This window comes from Erpetoichthys calabaricus, chromosome 16 (assembly GCF_900747795.2).
Source record: "Erpetoichthys calabaricus chromosome 16, fErpCal1.3, whole genome shotgun sequence".
Lineage (NCBI taxonomy): Eukaryota > Metazoa > Chordata > Cladistia > Polypteriformes > Polypteridae > Erpetoichthys > Erpetoichthys calabaricus.
In genome coordinates, this window is record NC_041409.2 from 67,476,660 (window position 1) to 67,496,477 (window position 19,818).

The following is a 19,818-nucleotide window of genomic DNA, read 5'->3' on the forward strand; positions in this document are numbered from 1 at the left end:
GAAAAACTTACATAGATATGAGAAGAATGTGTAAACCACACAGGCAGTGACTAAGATGGGATTCAAACTCTATCTTTATTTACAAATATATATGATTTATTTACATATATTGCAACGTTTAACCAACTGTCTGGGAGTTGACAGGTCATAGACCCATTAGAGTCCATTTCTTAAAAAGGTGTCTCACACTAGAAAGTACACAGTTCTTTCAAGAGCCAGGATGAGTAAACTGACATCTAGGGTGATATCCCTTATGTGCCCAAACAGTACTTTGCATTACTTATTTTTTGAGTCCTGATGTTAAAGTAGAAGGCGACCTACATGGAAAGGGTGGGATCCTGCTGCATCGTTGAGAAGTTAGGCAGTACTAAAGCCACCAATGGTATCTGGCTGTTTACTGGTAAACTGGAAGTGCCAGAAGAAGCTAGGAGAGCCCCAGCACATTCAGTGGGCATTCCTTGTCCCAGAGTTATTCTGGATTTCCAACCCAGGTTGAAGTGCTAGTGGCACACTGAGCTTGGATTTAGGATGAGTTTGAGCAAAGGTTTGACTCATAGATATGGCAGTGAGGAGAGAGAAATAAAGAGTTTGGAAGGTGAGTAGACGAACTCTTGGTGCTTTCAGAACTGCAAATATATTATTTCTTGTTATTGAGCCAAACAAATACCTTATGTTTCTGTTTGTTTTTTCCTGTTATATTCTCCCCATGATCATCACTCTCACATGCGTCCTGCAAAATATAATTACTATTTTTAATAAAGTTTAGGACTTTGGAGCTCATTTCTCTAGATTAAGGTGGTACACAGATATGTACCTGTCATATCATTTATATAGCTTGCTAGAGAAATAAGCATTTGACTTGACATTTGACATTATATGAGGCAGAAAGCTTGATTTAAATAGGAGCAGACAGTAAAAGAAGTAGAGCAAAAATAAACACAAAGTGGGTTATACAGTAAAACACAGACCTTCAGCTTGAAAGTTTAAAAGACAGCAGAGGAGAGAAAAGGTAAATTGTATGGAGACAAAAATTACCTTCTTATGACCAGTTTTTGGTTAGAAAGAAATGAATGATCTCCTCCTATTTGTCACATCTCTTATGTGTCTAAATATGGACACTGTTAATTAGTTGAACATTTTGAAAATAAAAACTGGACAAAATTCTAAAATGTCAACTACACTCTGGTTTCATGTTTCTGCCTAGTGAATCCACCGGAATCCTTTGCAAGTACAACCCATCAGTCATTTGGAGGGCTTAAGGAATTAGGAACAAGATGATTGCCTATGCCTGCCTACAGTGAACAAGGAAATTGTATTCTGATGATGTTGTCTTCTCTACCATTCTCACATCTGGTGTTTGTTTGGGCAATGTTTGTGAAATAGTGAGGTCTTCAGCTATATATACTGTACAAGTAAAAGAGTGCTGAGAGCGCATGTGCCACTCAGAATATACAGTATATCCTATATACTGTACATATATATATATATATATATATATATATATATATATATATATATATATATATAAATCCAGAAAAGGGAAAAGATGAGTCACGTATCTTAAAATAGTTTTTTATTCCTAAGCTTTCAAACCCTACCGGCAGTCATCATCAGAGGAAAATGAAAATGATTAGACATACAGGAATCAAAGGCAATATATAATAAATGGGTGGGGGGGTAGGTAGGTGTAAGCGGGGGTAATAACATGGAGTAACAGTTTACATAAACTTCTCAGAATGTTGTAATTTCATAATCTGAATGAAAATTTTATTTTTTAATCAGTTATAAGATATAAAAGTCCCCAGTCCTATTTGTAAGACTTAATGACATTAACACATAATTTAAAAAAAATGATTGACAACACAATAATTAGGATCTGGATGCAGAACTGAAAAATGCAGCAATAACCTCAGTGCTTTAAGACATGAGGAAAAAGATCCATGTGATCGAATAGGTATTTACAGTACAAGAATATCTTTCTTTCGTTATTACCTGAGCGACCATTATTTTCGAAGAAAACCAGTTGCCACTTTCACTGTTATCAGTTCCGTAGTATTAACTAACAGGGAAAAAGAACAAAAAGACTGTGGTCCTTTTCTCAATGTTAACTATATGTAGATTGAATATAGGTGTAATTCAGTTGGCTTAAAAAGTCCTGGTTGTGTTAATTGATAGTAGCAGCCTTCTTTGCCTAGTGGCAGCATAAAACTGTCTAAACGGGGTCCAAAAAAATAACCTAGTTCAGTGACCACATCACATATCCACAAGCTGACAAGATGGGCAAGCACAGACCAGAACAGAAGTTTCTGAATGCAACAAGCTATAAAAATACAGCTAGTAAATGGTCCTGAAAAAGCAGATATTCATTATCAAGTCTCTTTCGGCAGAGCTAGTCTGCAAGTTGCAATTAATATTAAAGGCCAAGGCATTGCCCTGAGCAATGAGAGAAGGAAACCATCTTGAGCATGGCTTACTGATCAAGCATGATTACTGAAAAAAACATTCTACAGAGATCCTGAAGCCGGCATTAGATGTGCACATAAAAAACAAGCAGATTCTGTAAACTAAGAAAACCAATCACCCAACTTCTTCTTGTAATATGGCATTAAACACTGAAATTGTGCCCAAACATGAAATTCTACTCAGCAAGCCAAGTACAGTACAAAAATGAACTGGGATAAAAAGAAAATTGTTTAAGACAACTTGAGCAGCTTTTCCATAATATATGTAAGTCACTTTTTGTCATTGTCTCATTTATTCTAATTTAGAATAGTATTCTGTATCCTTCTAAAGTGTTATGATCAACACATAGGTAGTAAAATGGATCCAGCCAAAAATCTTTGTTTTTGTCAAAAACAATCTGCAGCAAGATGTGGAAACATTAAGGTTTAACCAAAACTGCTATCACCTTCTTTTTGTCTGGCTTCTAAATGGCACTCTACATTTCTATTACTCCAAAAGGAAATAGTCTTGCCATCTGCCTCCTTTTTTAATTTTTCTTTTACAAAGTTTCTAAAAAAAAAACAATTAATGTTACTGATTTAAAAAATGTACATATTTTGCAGATTAGTGAAGATTTTCCTTGTTAGTGCAGTTAATTAAATAACACAAAGTCAGTGGGCACTTTGCCTCCTTTTCTTCCATATCTGACCAAACTTTGTTTCCTTCTTCAGGCAGTCTTCTGAAAACTTCACGGAGTAAACAAAATGTGCTATAGTGCTGCCGTACAGCCGACGCCTTTAGAGTTTTGCTTCCTTCAACGTAATCACCATGATGTGCTCCCTCTCTTGGTTGCTAGGCATCTGCATTTAAACAAACCATATATGAGATATACTGCAAAAATTAGCTTAAGCAGCTATTAGTAAAAATAGATAAAGATGCCTCTTTAATTCTGATAACCCATAGTGATTTCAAACTATGTGATTTGTTCAGTATTCATGCTTTATAACAGTAACTTATAAAGTCAGACCTGGATCTGTTACTTTCATTCCAATTAACTTCTTAATGTGAGAAACATAAATAATATGCTATTTTGTTTCTGTATGTATTTTATTTTTTTGTTACTAAAATAATCTTTGCTGAACCTAATTTTGATTTAACATATTTGCTATAATTTTTAAAGCATTTGCTTCCTGATGAGTTCACAGTCTGCAGGATAAAAATAAATTCAAACCATTGTAAACTGCACCCATATCATATTTTAATGCAAACTATTTGGAAAGAATTTTACTTATTCATTCAATGTCTTATGTCAATGAATCCAACATTATAATCGTAGGAAACTAGCAGTAAATCTACATGGGGTGCAGATTTATTACTGGGCATACTTAAGCACATACTCATACAAGGCCAGTTTTGTGAAGATGCATCAATTAAATGAACATGCATGTCTTTGGGAAGTAAGTAAACTTTTAAGAAAACTCAACATAAACACAGGGAGAATGTGCAAACTCCAGATAGAAAGTGTCTGATCAGGATTTAAATCTAGCTTTCTGGAGCTTTGAGGAAACAGCTCTAACTTCTAAATTTCTATCACTATGAAAAAGAATTACCACATGAATGAAAGAATAAGAGAAGAGAAACATCTGCTAAATAAAATTAGTGGCAACTCATATTTCCATAAAACATTAATCCTACATGGCAGGACATTTCTGAATCTACAGACTAAGTACAAATTAGATAAATATGAGAAAAACTTATTTTGAGGTTACTGACTTACCTCTAACGGAAACAATAGTATCAACAAAAGACAGCAGTCAAAGTGGTGGCACAGTTTGGGAACGCCCTGTTCCATAGTCTAAAACCTGGAAAGCCACAGTGGCTGCAATTTTCATTTAAAATCAATATTTCATTAAGAGTTAAAAGAGCACTTTCTGAAAAACTTTGTTCTTCTATTCTGAATTCAGCCTAATGATTCAAAATAAACATGCAGTGTGAAAAGAAACAAATACCTCACCCTTATCAATTTCAATGCAAAGATGTGCATTCTCTCTTTAACTTCCTTTTTCTATCATATATTTCTATACATCCTTTTAATTCAGAATGGTTACATGTGCTTAAGTAAAGGTCATACCCATGTGTGTAACTGTTGATTTTTATCATTTTGTTTCATTTTTGTACAAAATAGCTAAATAAACCAGAACAGATAAAGAGACTGTGTACTTAACAAAATATAAAACCTCAAAATGTTAGATTATGGAGTGTGTATGAACATGTTGCCCTTAGTCTTGCTTCCCCATCCAAGCTGCACTAATTTAAGCTAACTGCTTTTAGCATTTGCACCCCAAACTTCAATGGTGCTTGGAGATTTGTTTTTGTCTTACTGGTAGGACATAATATTTTGCAAGAACAGCAGAATTTATGTGCTGCCTAAATGACTCGATGTCTGTTAAGAGGAACCTTCATCTTGCATGAATTCAACTTTATTCTCACTGGTAGTGGAATGTGAGAGAAGGAAAAGAATGTGGTTGCATGAATCAATTAACTCAGTTCCTCTTAATAATTTACATATACTCTTAAAAATATTCATTCTATTAGCAAGAGTTCAAGAACACAAGTATTGTTGGAATAAAAATAAATATCAGCTCTTAATATCTGATGTTAAATGTCTAGAAACTAAATTCAGGTTTTGAAATTTGATAGCAACATTTTTGTAAATTCATGTTAACATTGTAAATTTGACATTACGATTATATCAAACTTCTAAAAACCGTTAAGTTTATAACCTTGATATCTACCTTATCAAACATCTTAATATTTAGTAACAAATCTTTTAAATGAGATGTCAGCTATTTGAACCTTTATTTCAGTTCTTTATGATCTGATAAGACATTTCAATATTGTCTTTTTAAAATATATCAAGTAATAATTTGGGAGAATTAACAGCAGCTTTTAATGATAAATTAATCTCAGCTCAAAGCTGCAAGTCACAATGTTACACACTGTAGGTACTGTGCAAATAGTTAATTGGAAACTTCTGATTAAAAACATTTTAAAGCAACCAGTTATTAATCATTGTTTTTGTAATTTGCAGATGCCTTTTCCAAGGTAACCTATAATCACCACACGTGATTAGGGAATATGGCACCTGTTTCTTTGAGCTTTTACTGAAATCATTTTGCATCACTGACAACAGTGAGGATCTTTGGCAGAAGACAGATCTTTCTAGCATGTAAAAAAGTGATTAAAAAAGTGGATAAATTCAAAAGCAAAGTGTAACTTATACCCACTAAGAAAAATAAATATTTTATGCTAACAAACAGTATATTGAATAGTTACCAATGTGGAACAGAAGGCTGACAGATAAAATGTAATACTTAAAAGAGAGCAAAGAGAAGTAATGTTTTTATTCCACTTTTAAATATGATACCGCAATTTTAAAACTTCATATGAAGAAGTTGTTTAAATCGGATGTATAGCTTTTGAAATATATCTTATTTTAAAAACCTGAATTTAAATTTCAAAGCTTGAAATTAAAATTTAAAAACCTGCCCTCAAACTTTAAAGTCTTGATATGAAATTTTTTGCTACTTTGTTGACACCGCACTCAAGAATCCCTACCCCTATACCACTTACCTTCACCATACTTTTTTCACACCTTCTCTACATATATATTAAATATATATTATTTGAAAATGTAGTCAGTTTGAGCACTGTGTTATAAAACTTAAATTTTACATTAAGTTATACAGTAAGAATAAGGGCACCTTGTCACGGTTATTATATGAACTGCAACTTAAGACTGCATGTTTATTTAAAATTAAATAAACATGCAGCAGGGACAAGAAAAAAAACTTGGCAAAAAATTGTTTTATATCTATTGATCCATCCTTTGTGTTTATAAAATCTGAGCATGCTCTTGTTCAGTTCTTTTTTACATCACAGTAGAACTACCAACTGTTACCCTATGTCATTGGGCCAACAGGAGCACCTAAACTGGATTGAAACTGAAAAGTATAAGCACATGGATTATACCATAATATATCCCATAACCGTAATCATTTTTAACTATATCATGATATACCGTATTTTTCGCACCATAAGACGCACTTTTTTTTCCCCAAAAGAAGGTTGGAAATGTCTGCGCGTCTTATGGAGCGAATATTGCATCACAGACCATGATGTGTAATACCTGACAAAAGTCGACATCCAGGGGTAGAGGGCGACAAAACTCACTGTTACGTTACAGGCATTCCCTCTGTGCTTGGAGGAATGTTAGACTCATTGACTCGGCATCTAATCCTTGCGTATGCGTGAGTTGCGAAATCTAAACAAATATAAACAAAGGCAAGATAGCATCTACATCTCATGAGGGTGCGAAGCGAGTGCAGAAAACAAAATACTCAGCGCATATGTTTTGCGCATTATCACTGAGTTGGACTCCGGACTCGATAGATTACCAGCCGCTGGACTACTTCAGGCTGTTCTTTCCTGAAGCTGCCTTTCAGCTACTGTCAGACGAGACAAACAGGTATGCAAAGCAATTTTTTGAATCGAGGGCTGTGCTTGCACCGCATTCTCATTTTTCAAACTGGAAACCCACAACAAAACACGAGATGAAGGGCTTTGTGGCATTACAAATATAGATGGGACTAGACTGGCGATATAACTTCAGGGAGCATTGGTCCAAACGTGCTTTGTCCCCTGGTGGCTTTGGACAGGTTATGTTGTGTGATGATAGGTACATGATGCTGCAAAGTGACTGTGAGCAACTGAGCTTAATAAATTCTGACACTAGTGATGAGGAGTTCTTGGGGTTTCCATAAAACTAGAAGAGTGCTTGAACCTTAAAGTCTCTCCTTATTTGTTAATGACAGTGATGTTTCTTAATACCGCTGTTGAATTTACATGGTTGAAATATTATTCTGCTATATTTTATTAAACATATTAGTGCACCATTTGGTTCAGAATATTTTTTTTCTTGTTTTCCTCCTCTAAACCTAGGTGCGTCTAATGGTCAGGTGCGTCTTATGGTGCAAAAAATACGGTAAGTTTTTGACTTTGACCATTCCACCAACCCCTAGATGGATGTACAAAATCCCAACCCACCAACCCCAAAACCCGACTACTACAGAACTGTCTCACTTACTACTTTATCTTGTCATCCACAGATCTCAGCTGACTAACTGTGAACCAACTATTACTATAAAGTAATAAGATGGTATCTCTGCCTCTGTTGTAGTTCTGTGTGCATGTCAAGCAAAACTGGAACTAGATGCTCAGTCTATATTATATGTTAGTGTGTTAAGTTGCACAATAATTCTGCATAGGTTTCTGTCTCGTCCAGGGCTTATAAACAAAAGATGTTTATCAGAAGGTCACTTTCGTGGTGAAATAAATGATAAATAAAAGTATAAAGTAAATAAAAAATATGCTTAGCAAAATTTACTCCATTTAAGTTAATGTGAAGAGTGAACAAACATTTCATCAAATATTAATTAGGCTAGGAGTTAAATAGTTTATTCTCTGATTTAAATCTGATAACACTGAAACTCTACAGTTGTTGTAGATCAACAGCAGTACTATGATCAGCCATATTTAAGTAAATAGTGCTGTATTTCTGAATACAGTGCATCCGGAAAGTATTCACAGCGCATCACATTTTCCACCTTTTGTTATGTTACATCCTTATTCCAAAATGGATTAAATTCATTTTTTTCCTCAGAATTCTACACACAACACCCCATAATGACAAAGTGAAAAAAGTTTACTTGAGGTTTTTGCAAATTTATTAAAAATAAAAAAACTGAGAAATCCCATGTACATAAGTATTCACAGCCTTTGCTCAATACTTTGTCGATGCACCTTTGGCAGCAATTACAGCCTCAAGTCTTTTTGAATATGATGCCACAAGCTTGGCACACCTATCCTTGGACAGTTTCGCCCATTCCTCTTTGCAGCACCTCTCAAGCTCCATCAGGTTGGATGGGAAGCGTCGGTGTACAGCCATTTTAAGATCTCTCCAGAGATGTTCAATCGGATTCAAGTCTGGGCTCTGACTGGGCCACTCAAGGACATTCACAGAGTTGTCCTGAAGCCACTCCTTTGATATCTTGGCTCTGTGCTTAGGGTCGTTGTCCTGCTAAAAGATGAACCGTCGCCCCAGTCTGAGGTCAAGAGCGCTCTGGAGCAGGTTTTCATCCAGGATGTCTCTGTACATTGCTGCAGTCATCTTTCCCTTTATCCTGACTAGTCTCCCAGTCCCTGCCGCTGAAAAACATCCCCACAGCATGATGCTGCCACCACCATGTTTCACTGTAGGGATGGTATTGGCCTGGTGATGAGCGGTGCCTGGTTTCCTCCAAACGTGATGCCTGGAATTCACACCAAAGAGTTCAACCTTTGTCTCATCAGTCCAGAGAATTTTCTTTCTCATGGTCTGAGAGTCCTTCAGGTGCCTTTTGGCAAACTCCAGGCGGGCTGCCATGTGCCTTTTACTGAGGAGTGGCTTCCGTCTGGCCACTCTACCATACAGGCTTGATTGGTGGATTGCTGCAGAGATGGTTGTCCTTCTGGAAGGTTCTGCTCTCTCCACAGAGGACCTCTGGAGCTCTGACAGAGTGACCATCGGGTTCTTGGTCACCTCCCTGACTAAGGCCCTTCTCCCCCGATCGCTCAGTTTAGATGGCTGGCCAGCTCTAGGAAGAGTCCTGGTGGTTTCAAACTTCTTCCACTTACAGATGATGGAGGCCATTGTGCTCATTGGGACCTTCAAAGCAGCAGAAATTTTTCTGTAACCTTCCCCAGATTTGTGCCTCGAGACAATCCTGTCTCGGAGGTCTACAGACAATTCCTTTGACTTCATGCTTGGTTTGTGCTCTGACATGAACTGTCAAATGTGGGACCTTATATAGACAGGTGTGTGCCTTTCCAAATCATGTCCAGTCAACTGAATTTACCACAGGTGGACTCCAATTAAGCTGCAGAAACATCTCAAGGATGATCAGGGGAAACAGGATGCACCTGAGCTCAATTTTGAGCTTCATGGCAAAGGCTGTGAATTCTTATGTACATGTGCTTTCTCAATTTTTTTATTTTTAATAAATTTGCTAAAACCTCAAGTACTAGGGTGTTGTACCGTGTTAGCCATTATGAATGTAGAGAAAAGCCAAGCAAAATGACACCTTTTATTGGCTAACTAAAAAGATTACAATATGCAAGCTTTCGAGGCAACTCAGGCCCCTTCTTCAGGCAAGATGTAATCTGAAGAAGGGGCCTGAGTTGCCTCGAAAGCTTGCATATTGTAATCTTTTTAGTTAGCCAATAAAAGGTGTCATTTTGCTTGGCTTTTCTCTAAAACCTCAAGTAAACTTTTTTCACGTTGTCATTATGGGGTGTTGTGTGTAGAATTCTGAGGAAAAAAATGAATTTAATTCATTTTGGAATAAGGCTGTAACATAACAAAATGTGAAAAAAGTGATGCGCTGTGAATACTTTCTGGATGCACTGTATATAAATTACAGTAGGAGATTTAAATAGATGTACAGTATTAATGATCGATGTTAATGCAAATTTACAAAGCAGAGTAATAATTAAACAGTAATGTTTATAATTTCATGAAAATTATAATAAGCCAACTGCAATTAAATTAAATGTAGGGAAAACCACTCATAAAAGCTGCATAAAATTTAAATAAGCCCTTTATAAAATGCCATTTTAGGGTCCTATTTTGCTATAGGCCAAGATGCTGGATCATTTCAGCCAAAAATATCTTACTGTACTCTTGCTCAAAGGTCATATACAACTGCCCATTTTTGTAACTGTCAGTTGCTTAAATAATATTATAGGCCAGACATGTGATTTTATCCATTTTTATACACGTGTGGAACCCACTTCTGGGTTCTAACATAACCCAACAAATCCTTAGAAATTGTTTTGCATGCTTAAATTACATGCTTGAAACTTGTACCCCTAAGGTAATTGTAGCTTTGTTGCTTCTAGAAGTTACCTTATGGATCACCTTCCTACACATAATGTTGCTTTGAGTAATTTAGGTTATATTTTAGTTTTAGAATGCTTAAAGTTTGATAGACATGAAGGGAAGAGACAGGAGTGTGACACCCAAAGAGTTCATATGTATTTCATCCTAAAACTTCTACATTAAACAAAAGCAGGCATTGACCAAGGATTAAAAAATAGCAGCAGAATTAGGTTAAAAATAGCTCAATTTCCATTACTTGATAAACAATAAATATATCCACTCTCATTTGGTAGTTAGTAAATAATTTGTTTTGGTATAAATTTTCATTTTGTTCAAACTTCATAAGGTACATCCGGCCAATGTTAATTATAGGGTCATAATTACCTGTATTAGCAGTTAAGTGTCTGATTTTGATTTACCTTTGAATATTTGTACTTTTGTGTTAAGTAAGTGATCAAAAGGAATCAGGAAAAGTGGAAGCATTCGCCCCATAATCCGTGGCATGTGGACTACTTCCTCCAGTCTGCAACAAACAGCTAGAGGTCAATCAAGCATTAGTTCTTAATCACATTAATAGTGAACATGAAAGGTGAGTTGAGACAGATGTGCTAAAAAAAGTTCAAATTTAAGGCATTATTGCTGATTAGAATTTAAATTGCCAGAAATTCCAGAACAAGACCATTAATATCTTGTTAATAAATATGAAAATTTATGTTCCCACTCAAACACACATCACTAGTAAGCTGCAGGTTTAGGAAAATATAATGAAGTTTATATTAGATTGAAAAGTGTACTATGATATGAACAAAAAACATGCAGGAGAACTTTTGGGCATCATGCATTAAATCAGTCAGTTACTCACAGCAGCCATAGATAATTGATTGGCATTTTGTCTACGAAGATCTGACTTTATAAAACCTGTAGAAAAAAAAAAATCTTATATGATGCCCGAGGTCATATGTATTAGAGATAAGTATTCTTTGAAATACTGGATTACACTTTTAAGATTTATTTTCAGGGTAGGGTGCAGAACTCCATTGTATAAATAAGTCAAAGAAACTGTAGATATAAAAATGATGCTATGCTCAAACATAAATACTTAGACTGCCTGTTCTATACAAACAAAAAGAAGAAAAAACAGAATGTGGCGGTAGAAAGGGCTTTCTTAAATCAACAAAGCCTATCACAGAGGTATCAAACATAATGAAGGATCTCAGTTAGAAGGAAATGTCAGTATGATGAGGGTTGTATTCATATACACACTTTCATTGACACATTCAATCACTTGAATGATGGCGATTAACCTAAGTCTCAAACCTTTGGAATTTAAGGTGTAAATTGGAATATCAAAAGAAAACATACAAAGATACAGGGAAAAAGTCAACACATTCTAAGCTGGGCCCCAAGAGCATCAACGTAACAGTTCTCATCACAGCACTGCTCTCATGCAGCAATTTGTAAAATGCTTAAAATAAATTTCCACCAAAAGAAGCACATTGTTTGTTTAAAGTGATGGTGCACTTAAAGAAATAATTATCTTACATAACAACAATGAAAATATGAACGGATTAATAAAAAGGCTATGCTGATTTATATATTTTCATTTATTTTGAAAAAAATTCAAGATTTGCTATGGCACGTTGATCAATTCATGATCGAATCTGCTACAGTAGAAAAACTAGCAGTATCCTTGTCTCTTTTACTGCAATTAAGAACTTTTCTATTTCTACATCAATCAAGTTTGGTAAACCATTTTTGACTTTGTTGTTTACATTATGAGGAAAAAAAAGTTAGCTTTTTGTTACGCAAGTGGACATACTATATATATATCCACCTGCAAGTTCATACCATCATAACAGTAACAATAAATGTATAGAAAGCATTACCGGTCATAATGGTTCCAATTAAGAGAAATGCACAAAGGAAGAGATTTCCAGCAAGACTTGAAAATGAGTCAATGAGCTGCCCCTGTACGATGGTAAACAGTATTCCAAAAATCTAGGAAAGAACACATTAGTTGAAACTGTGAGGAATATTATTACATGAGACTAATTTGCTTGATGTGATGCTGCAATAAAGAGATGTATACTTATATTTTACAGAGTTATAATTTGCCAAAAAGTAACTCAGAAACAGGACAACATTGTGCTACAGCAGGTTACAATTGCCACCATGCACTAGGACCATGGGTTGTGGCTGGCTTTGTTTTGGTTCCATGTGATGTTCACATGTTTTCCTTATTTTCAGAAACCTGCTCTAATGGGCCTTTGGTTTCCTCTTAAGATATTCTTTTAAATTGACTGATGTTTCTAAACTGACTCAATGGGTGTGACTGCGGTTGTGAGCATGTTTTGTGACATAAAGAGGTTTCTACCTTGCAGTTGCTATAATATATAGAATAGATAATCAGAAATTACATGAAGACATATAAAATATTAGCATTTACCAATTTGCTGAAACCACGTATCCCTTAATAGTGTTGTGAAGAACCACAGTCTGTTCCAGGAGCAACTACTGGCTCTAAATTGATATAAATGTTAGCAGTAATTCTTCAGTTGGTCATTTAGAAAATATGTTTTTGACAACCAAAGTTATTTTTTACCTATTGAATTGTAAACAATAATTCCTCTTAACAAACTAATGTTCTTTATTTCTTTGTAATGATACTGTAATATATAAATTCAAGTTACAGTACGTATATCATTGGTGTAATCACCACTTTCATGCAGGAGGATATATATTCACAACCGTATGCTACACCAAGGATTTCCAACTTGAATGATGGAGGACTGCAGTTGCTGCATGCTTTTATTCCAAACACTTTCATATTTAATAACCAATTAGTGCTGCTAATTGGACATTCTTCTTTGCCTTAACATTAGTCGAGTTGTTCTTAAGATTCAGAAAACTAAATTGTTCAGAAGGAAAAAATAATGGCTTGGTCAGTTTGTTTTTTCTTTTACTGCATAGAATCAGCCTTAACTCACGCTGTTAATGATGACATTCTCCTACCCTTCAGTTTAGGAAATATACTGTGCTTCAAAGCTTAAATGTACAATAACTTGTGACATGAGTTGTAACACATTCTGTTACACCAGAATCGTGATGCTTACTTACCATTTTTCAAATTACCGTCAGTAAGTGAAGTTTAGTGAAGTACTCTCTAATTCTTATCTGAAGTAAGGTAATAATATATTTTAGAATTAAAGTTTTTAACCAATATCAAATTTACTCTGTACTGTATATTCCTATTAGAAGACATCATTTGGGGAAAAACTACATGGCAGTGAATTCTGCTTGACATGACCATACTAACATTTGTGTCGCCTATTCAATAAGAAATTGCCGTCATTTTGGCATTTGTCTGAAAAGGAAAAAGTCCATTTTTTAATAGTGTGGTAATGTGGACTGAATTCTAAACAGGTATCAAAGATAATTTAATTCAAAGTACATTCTTGCTTACATTAGAGAATTAATGATGCATTTCTCACAGTAAAATGAGTACCTTCAGAAGGCTTTGCCAAAAAATACTGTAATATTCATGCTTGGAATATGGTTATGTGGCATATTTCTGTATGGATTTTACTGCCTTTACAAAGTTTGTTCCCCAGCCAAAACAAAAAATGTATGTCTCAGTGGCCTGAAGACTCAAGGGGCATTTATACTATCTAGATGACAATATCTTTTTTAGTGAAATAAACTATTTTTCAAAGAACCAAAAAAATAAATAAAATCCCAGGTTAAATAAGCAAAAGTCATTGGTCTTATTAAGTTTACCTGAGCAGAAACATTAAGTAGTCCTGAAGATGTGCCTTCAGACTCTGGGTATGTCAGTTCCACAGCAAACTCAAAGCCAATTGGGAGATATCCTGTCATGAAGAACCTAACATATGCATGAAAATGTTACTTTAAATATGTCATATAAGATATTGTACTGCATTAAATCTACTATTTCAGAAATGCATCTTTAAACTTGCATTGTTTAACTGAGCCTTCATACTACACTGCTAGTGTAACGAATTTTAATAAACAGGACATGTATAGAAACTTATATTGCAAAATACTACTTTTTTTAAATTCATGAAAACTTACAACTTAAAACTAGACAATGTGTTATAAATTTGGAAATCCTGTAGACTTTTAAATTAAAATACTGAAATTCTCTAAAACCAGTTTTTCCAAATTTTGCCTACTTTATACATTATATTTTTACAAAGAAATATTTTGTTACAGAGATATATTAGAACAGAGCTGAATACTAAATATTAAGAGTAAGAAAAAAACTTTTTTCACATGTTTTATTTACAGTAGGACTTTAAGACTCACTTTACACAAATAAATGGCTTGATGGTTGGTGGACACATGGTTACTGTAGCTAAGTAAATTTACAAAATGTATGTAACATAACATATTGACAAATGAGAAGAGAAGATTCAGTCTATCAAGCATTTTTGGTTAGCTAATGACTAAATTAACATAATTCAGACACTTTTTCAAATTAGTCAAAGTTCCTATTTTCCTTACATGATTCTGAACTTTGTTCCAGATTTCCATAACCCTTTACTTGAGGAGGAGTTTCATAAATTCACTTCCCATTAATTTATATCAGAGTCCATGTAAGTCAGTCTTTTATGATTAATGTAATTTTTGCTACATGTGGCACTTAACATGTGTAAAAATGAAACTGCATTTTCCTGATGCACTGGTTTCCAAGTGTGTTCTTACTGCCTCCACAGTATCAGCTATACTTTACAGTTTTGGTATGATCCAGGGCAGTCTTACCAGCATCATAGGCCCCTAGGCAAAGTAGTGCACTGGGGACCCTGTTCTGATAGCAAAATAAAAACATACATAGGCATCAGAAATATCGTGGGCCCTTATGCTCCTGGGGCCCCCAGCCAGTGCCCATCGTGCTCATACATTAAGATGGAAAATTACAATTGACTTCTGCCACTTACAGTACATATGTTCAATAATGAATTGCTCATTATTAAAAGATGTAATAATAATTTTTTGTGCACAATGCTGAGAAAATATCAATTTTGAAATGAAATCTAGTCCATTTACAGACGATCTTAAATATATTAAAATGCTTATTTAATTTTGTATATTATCCTGTTGAAATATTATAGAAGAAGTGACCATGTGGTGGTCTGCACTGACATGCAGTTAAATACAATTTTAAAGAAATCTCTACCAAGCACTATCCATTTTACACAGCGTACAAACTTGCAGATGCATATTCTTAAAAGTGACAACAGCAATGATAAAGTGCTGTAAACCCTACAGCCATTTATTGATTTGTTCTGATATGTGTAGGATTTATTTTCTGTGATTTCAGATGCACTTGTAGATACATCTATTGATATGTTAATGTTAAATTAAGTCTGATTCAGTAAAATATGCAAGACCAAAAGTGAGATCAGCTCTCTTTTTACTCTTTCACTACCTACAGAAAATCACCAGTACCCAAATGGGATGATTTATTTCTTTCTTTCCAAAATCTAAAATGACCAGTCATTAATATAGTTGGAGGTTACTTTACTTACTGAACAAGTAACTTACCCCAAAGCTGCACCAGTGACAAACAGGACCCAAAGATATCCCAGATTCAGTGTGAATGAATAGATTACCATTCCGATAAGGGACATCACATATACAATTAAAGTTGTCTGTCTATAAAGTACAAAAAAAGATAAACGCTAGAGTAAAAGAGAATTAAAACTTACACTGACTTGCTTAAAGGAAAAAGCTCACTGCTAAATATAAAGCTTATGAGCACATGACAACAGTTAAAAAGAAAATTAAAGTGCCAAAAGGAATCTGGAGAAGACAATTTTAGCTGCTTTAAATTCTCACATGGCCGCATTAAGGACATAGCTATAAACATACTCTGCACATTAAAAGCAAAAGACATAAAGAGGTACATAAGTAGATGATAATATGTAATAAAAATGGAAACAACTTTATTGTGCATATTTTGATACCATTATCCATAGTCCTGAAGTAAATTAGTTGTTTTTTATCTAAAACACGGGTTAAAAGCTTTAGATATGCTACTGGTTGGCTTACTCCATTCACTCCAGATATTTTGATATTGATATTCCAAATGCCTCTAACATTTTTTGATCTTTTCTTCTTTAGTGTTAGTGTCTGTGATATTTCCACACTCATTACCGAGCTCACAGGAGGAAAGTAAATAAATGCTGTAACTACAACAATCATAGTTATCCTAGGCAGTATGAGACAGAAGGGAAATACTGAGTTGGAAATGCAGATAAAACATTCTTCATTCTTCTTCAAATGTTCAGTTAAAATATTCTCAATCAAATCAAATATTAAATGCTTTATAAAATTGTTTTCTGACACTATAATTTATCGACAAAGCTCCAGACCTGCTTTCTTATCATAGTCTGAAGCAACCAATAATTTTACCTTGAGATTCAACAGAGATTTTGACTTTGCATCAGGTATTAATTTAAAAAATGTTATGTTTAACAAATTTATGCTACAATTAGTCATAGTTTTTCCACAACCAACAACTAACAATAGGACATGAATCAATGCCATTTTTAAATCACTTGAATTAGAATCTGCTGTCTTTGAAAGCTATTAAGCCACCACAAGCTTATCCATTTATAACTACATGACACTGTAAAATACTGCTAAAAAACATATATATTTAATTTAGTCTGCTTATAGATGAAATTGTATTCTACTGTATTATCACTGTTACATTTGAACATCACTCATTGCAAACATATTAATACACATACAGTAAATGTACATACAGTACATTTGATGAAATAAGAAAACTAATCACATTAATTTATCTTTCACACAGTGCAAAAATACAGAAAAGGGAATTTTAAGATATAGTTTGGTTAAGACTGCAATAAGGCTTGTGATTATGGTTTGGTATTGGATAAAGATTCCTTGTGTCTCACCTTAAAAGCAAATAAATTCACTTTATTTCTTCTGCTCTAACTACTTCAAAGACCAAACAGATTAACAGATTGACTTTAAAGCATCTATAGTTATACCTCAGTCTCAAATGCACTCAACTGCTGATTGCATTATAATACATAAAACCAGTATATAAATATGCTTTCAAAAAAAATCTAATTTTACAATATTCAAAAACATTAGTAACATCTTTGGCACAAACCAACCTTGGACAAAGTGACAAAGTTCCAAAGTACCGATTGTAAGACACTTTATAACACCCACGTTCACACTCACTGAGTCTGTGGCCAATTTAAAATCACCCTAACCTAAACTCCAGACACAGGGAATAGCATGCAAACTCCATACAATGACAAGGTGAGGATTTCAAACACAGGACAGTGGAACTGTCAAACAGACCTAACCACTGTGTCATCTTGTGGCTTCTCTATGACTCAACTTTTAATAAATTGATAAATTACAAAAAAACTATTTGAATTCATGATTTTACTTTATTAATTAAAAAGTATTTGCACAGTTACCACAGCAATTTTAAGTGGGATATCTTTAGTATTTTTTAGCTAGACCTACAGTATCTTATGTACAGAAAAATGTATTAGTGTCAATGAAATATCTCTTCAAAACCAACAGAAACATTCTGGTAGGGATTGCCATGGGCAGAGATTTAGGAAAAAAAATTGTGACATGTGTAATGTGATTTTGACTAGGGAATCCACTCCCAAACAGGTTTATCCATTCCCAGGAATTCGGGAATCCCGCATTTCATTCCCGGGAATCCCAGGGATGACACAGTGCACGGGCATCTCACATGTGAACAGTTTTAGAACGTCCGACACTTATTTTTAATAAAACTACTGCAATATGTTGATACAAATAAAAGACTAACCTTATCTACAAGCAGTTCATGCTGTCATATAAGTACATGTATCTTTAGTTGTGGTAATAAGAGCGTAGAAAGAACAACGTCGTCACAGGTGGTGCAGTGGTAGTGCCGCTGCTTTGCAGTAAGGAGACTGTGGAAGATTGTGGGTTCGCTTCCCGGTTCTTCCCTGTGTGGATAGCGCTTTGAGTACTGAGAAAAGTGCTATATAAATGTAATTTATTATTATTATTATTATTATTAACGTGTCCAGCGTGTGGTCGTCCAAGCGAGAGCGCACCTTCGTGCAGAAGTACGCCAGCCGCTGAGAAAGCATGCTCTGCCTCCACTGAAGTAGGTGGCACAATCATCAGATACTGATACACTTGTTCTAAACAACGCCCGCGCTTGCCGTTGTGCTGAAACACCGCCATTTCAGCTTTTACTGATGCATCCAGTTTCTTGTCATCATTCTGTGATGGCAAGTTTCTTGGCATAGATAATGCGGATGCAACAGACTGACGCATTGCAATTTCAAGTTGCTGTTCAAAGCTGTTGTCTGATGAAGTGCAAGCTGCAGCAATGGCACCACCTTAATTATTTTTTCTTGATCAATTTTTACACTTTTACACGCTATATACTGTATGCGAAATTGGCCGTTCCCATTTTCCCGGGAATTACAGCAGTTTCATTCCCGGGAATGCGGGAATGAAAAATGTCCGGGAATTTAGGATTCCCTAATTTTGACATATTTACAATTAATCCTTCATTTATACATACCATTGTAGATTCTCTATCCAACAACAAAAAGGAGACGTGATCTCATCAAATTAACTGAAACTCCAGTTCGATGTCTACAGTTTGAAGACAGATGAAAACTTTAAACTCTCAGTCACACTAGTTTAAATTTTAATAAAGGTAAATATTCTGTAATGAAGAACTGTGTCTCCAAACCAAAATTTAATGTAACTGCCATTGCATTATGCAATACTGACATCAGTAGAAAAATACCACACCCCACAACATGACAAACTGACTGGCCAGCTCATCTATGGTACATGGAATATTAGGGAAAAAGCACCTCCCAGCTAACGATCAAACAATTCATAAATGGGATAGGTAAAATGCAAAGAATCAGTGTGTAACTTTAGGGTACCAATGAAAACTACCAAAGTTATGGCAGTAAACAACATTGCAGTCTCCCTATCAATTGAAGAGAAGATTATATAATCTAGAGCAATTGATTTTTTTAATGTGAAATTAAAAAAAGTTCCCCTACTATTGTTAACAAAATGCATACCAAAAGGATTTAATGAGAGGCACCACAGGCAATATGTGATAAGCCAGGAGCTTACTTGAAAGGACAACTTTTTTCAGCATTCGCTTAAGTGAGTAATTTCTTTAGCTCACTCTTCCATGAAAATGCAAAAAAAAAATACGGCAAGTCTATTTTAGTCATGAGCAGAAAAACAGATTATTAAATAATAATAACAGCAGGAATTTTGGATTAGGACCATTATAATGTGATAAAATAACCTAACATTCTAAAGCTGACTGGGCGCTACTGATATTA

The 19,818-nt window shown here is 34.7% G+C and overlaps 1 protein-coding gene across 2 annotated transcripts in view; it reads right to left on the reverse strand.

The window, feature by feature from the left end:
• Positions 1-1,481: 1,481 nt before the first annotated feature.
• The window catches only part of LOC114666543 (feline leukemia virus subgroup C receptor-related protein 2-like), an 84,415-nt gene continuing 66,078 nt past the window's right edge, over positions 1,482-19,818 (reverse strand). The window contains exons 6-11 of one of the 2 annotated variants that reach the window (XM_028821442.2): positions 15,986-16,096; positions 14,198-14,303; positions 12,307-12,418; positions 11,283-11,338; positions 10,840-10,943; positions 1,482-3,302 (exon numbers count right to left, since the gene is read on the reverse strand). In XM_028821442.2, the coding sequence (XP_028677275.1) occupies positions 10,875-10,943; positions 11,283-11,338; positions 12,307-12,418; positions 14,198-14,303; positions 15,986-16,096 (454 nt within the window). In that variant the 3' untranslated portion in view covers positions 1,482-3,302; positions 10,840-10,874. The remainder of the gene's footprint in view (positions 3,303-10,839; positions 10,944-11,282; positions 11,339-12,306; positions 12,419-14,197; positions 14,304-15,985; positions 16,097-19,818) is intronic. The other variant, XM_028821443.2, reaches the window with a different exon arrangement.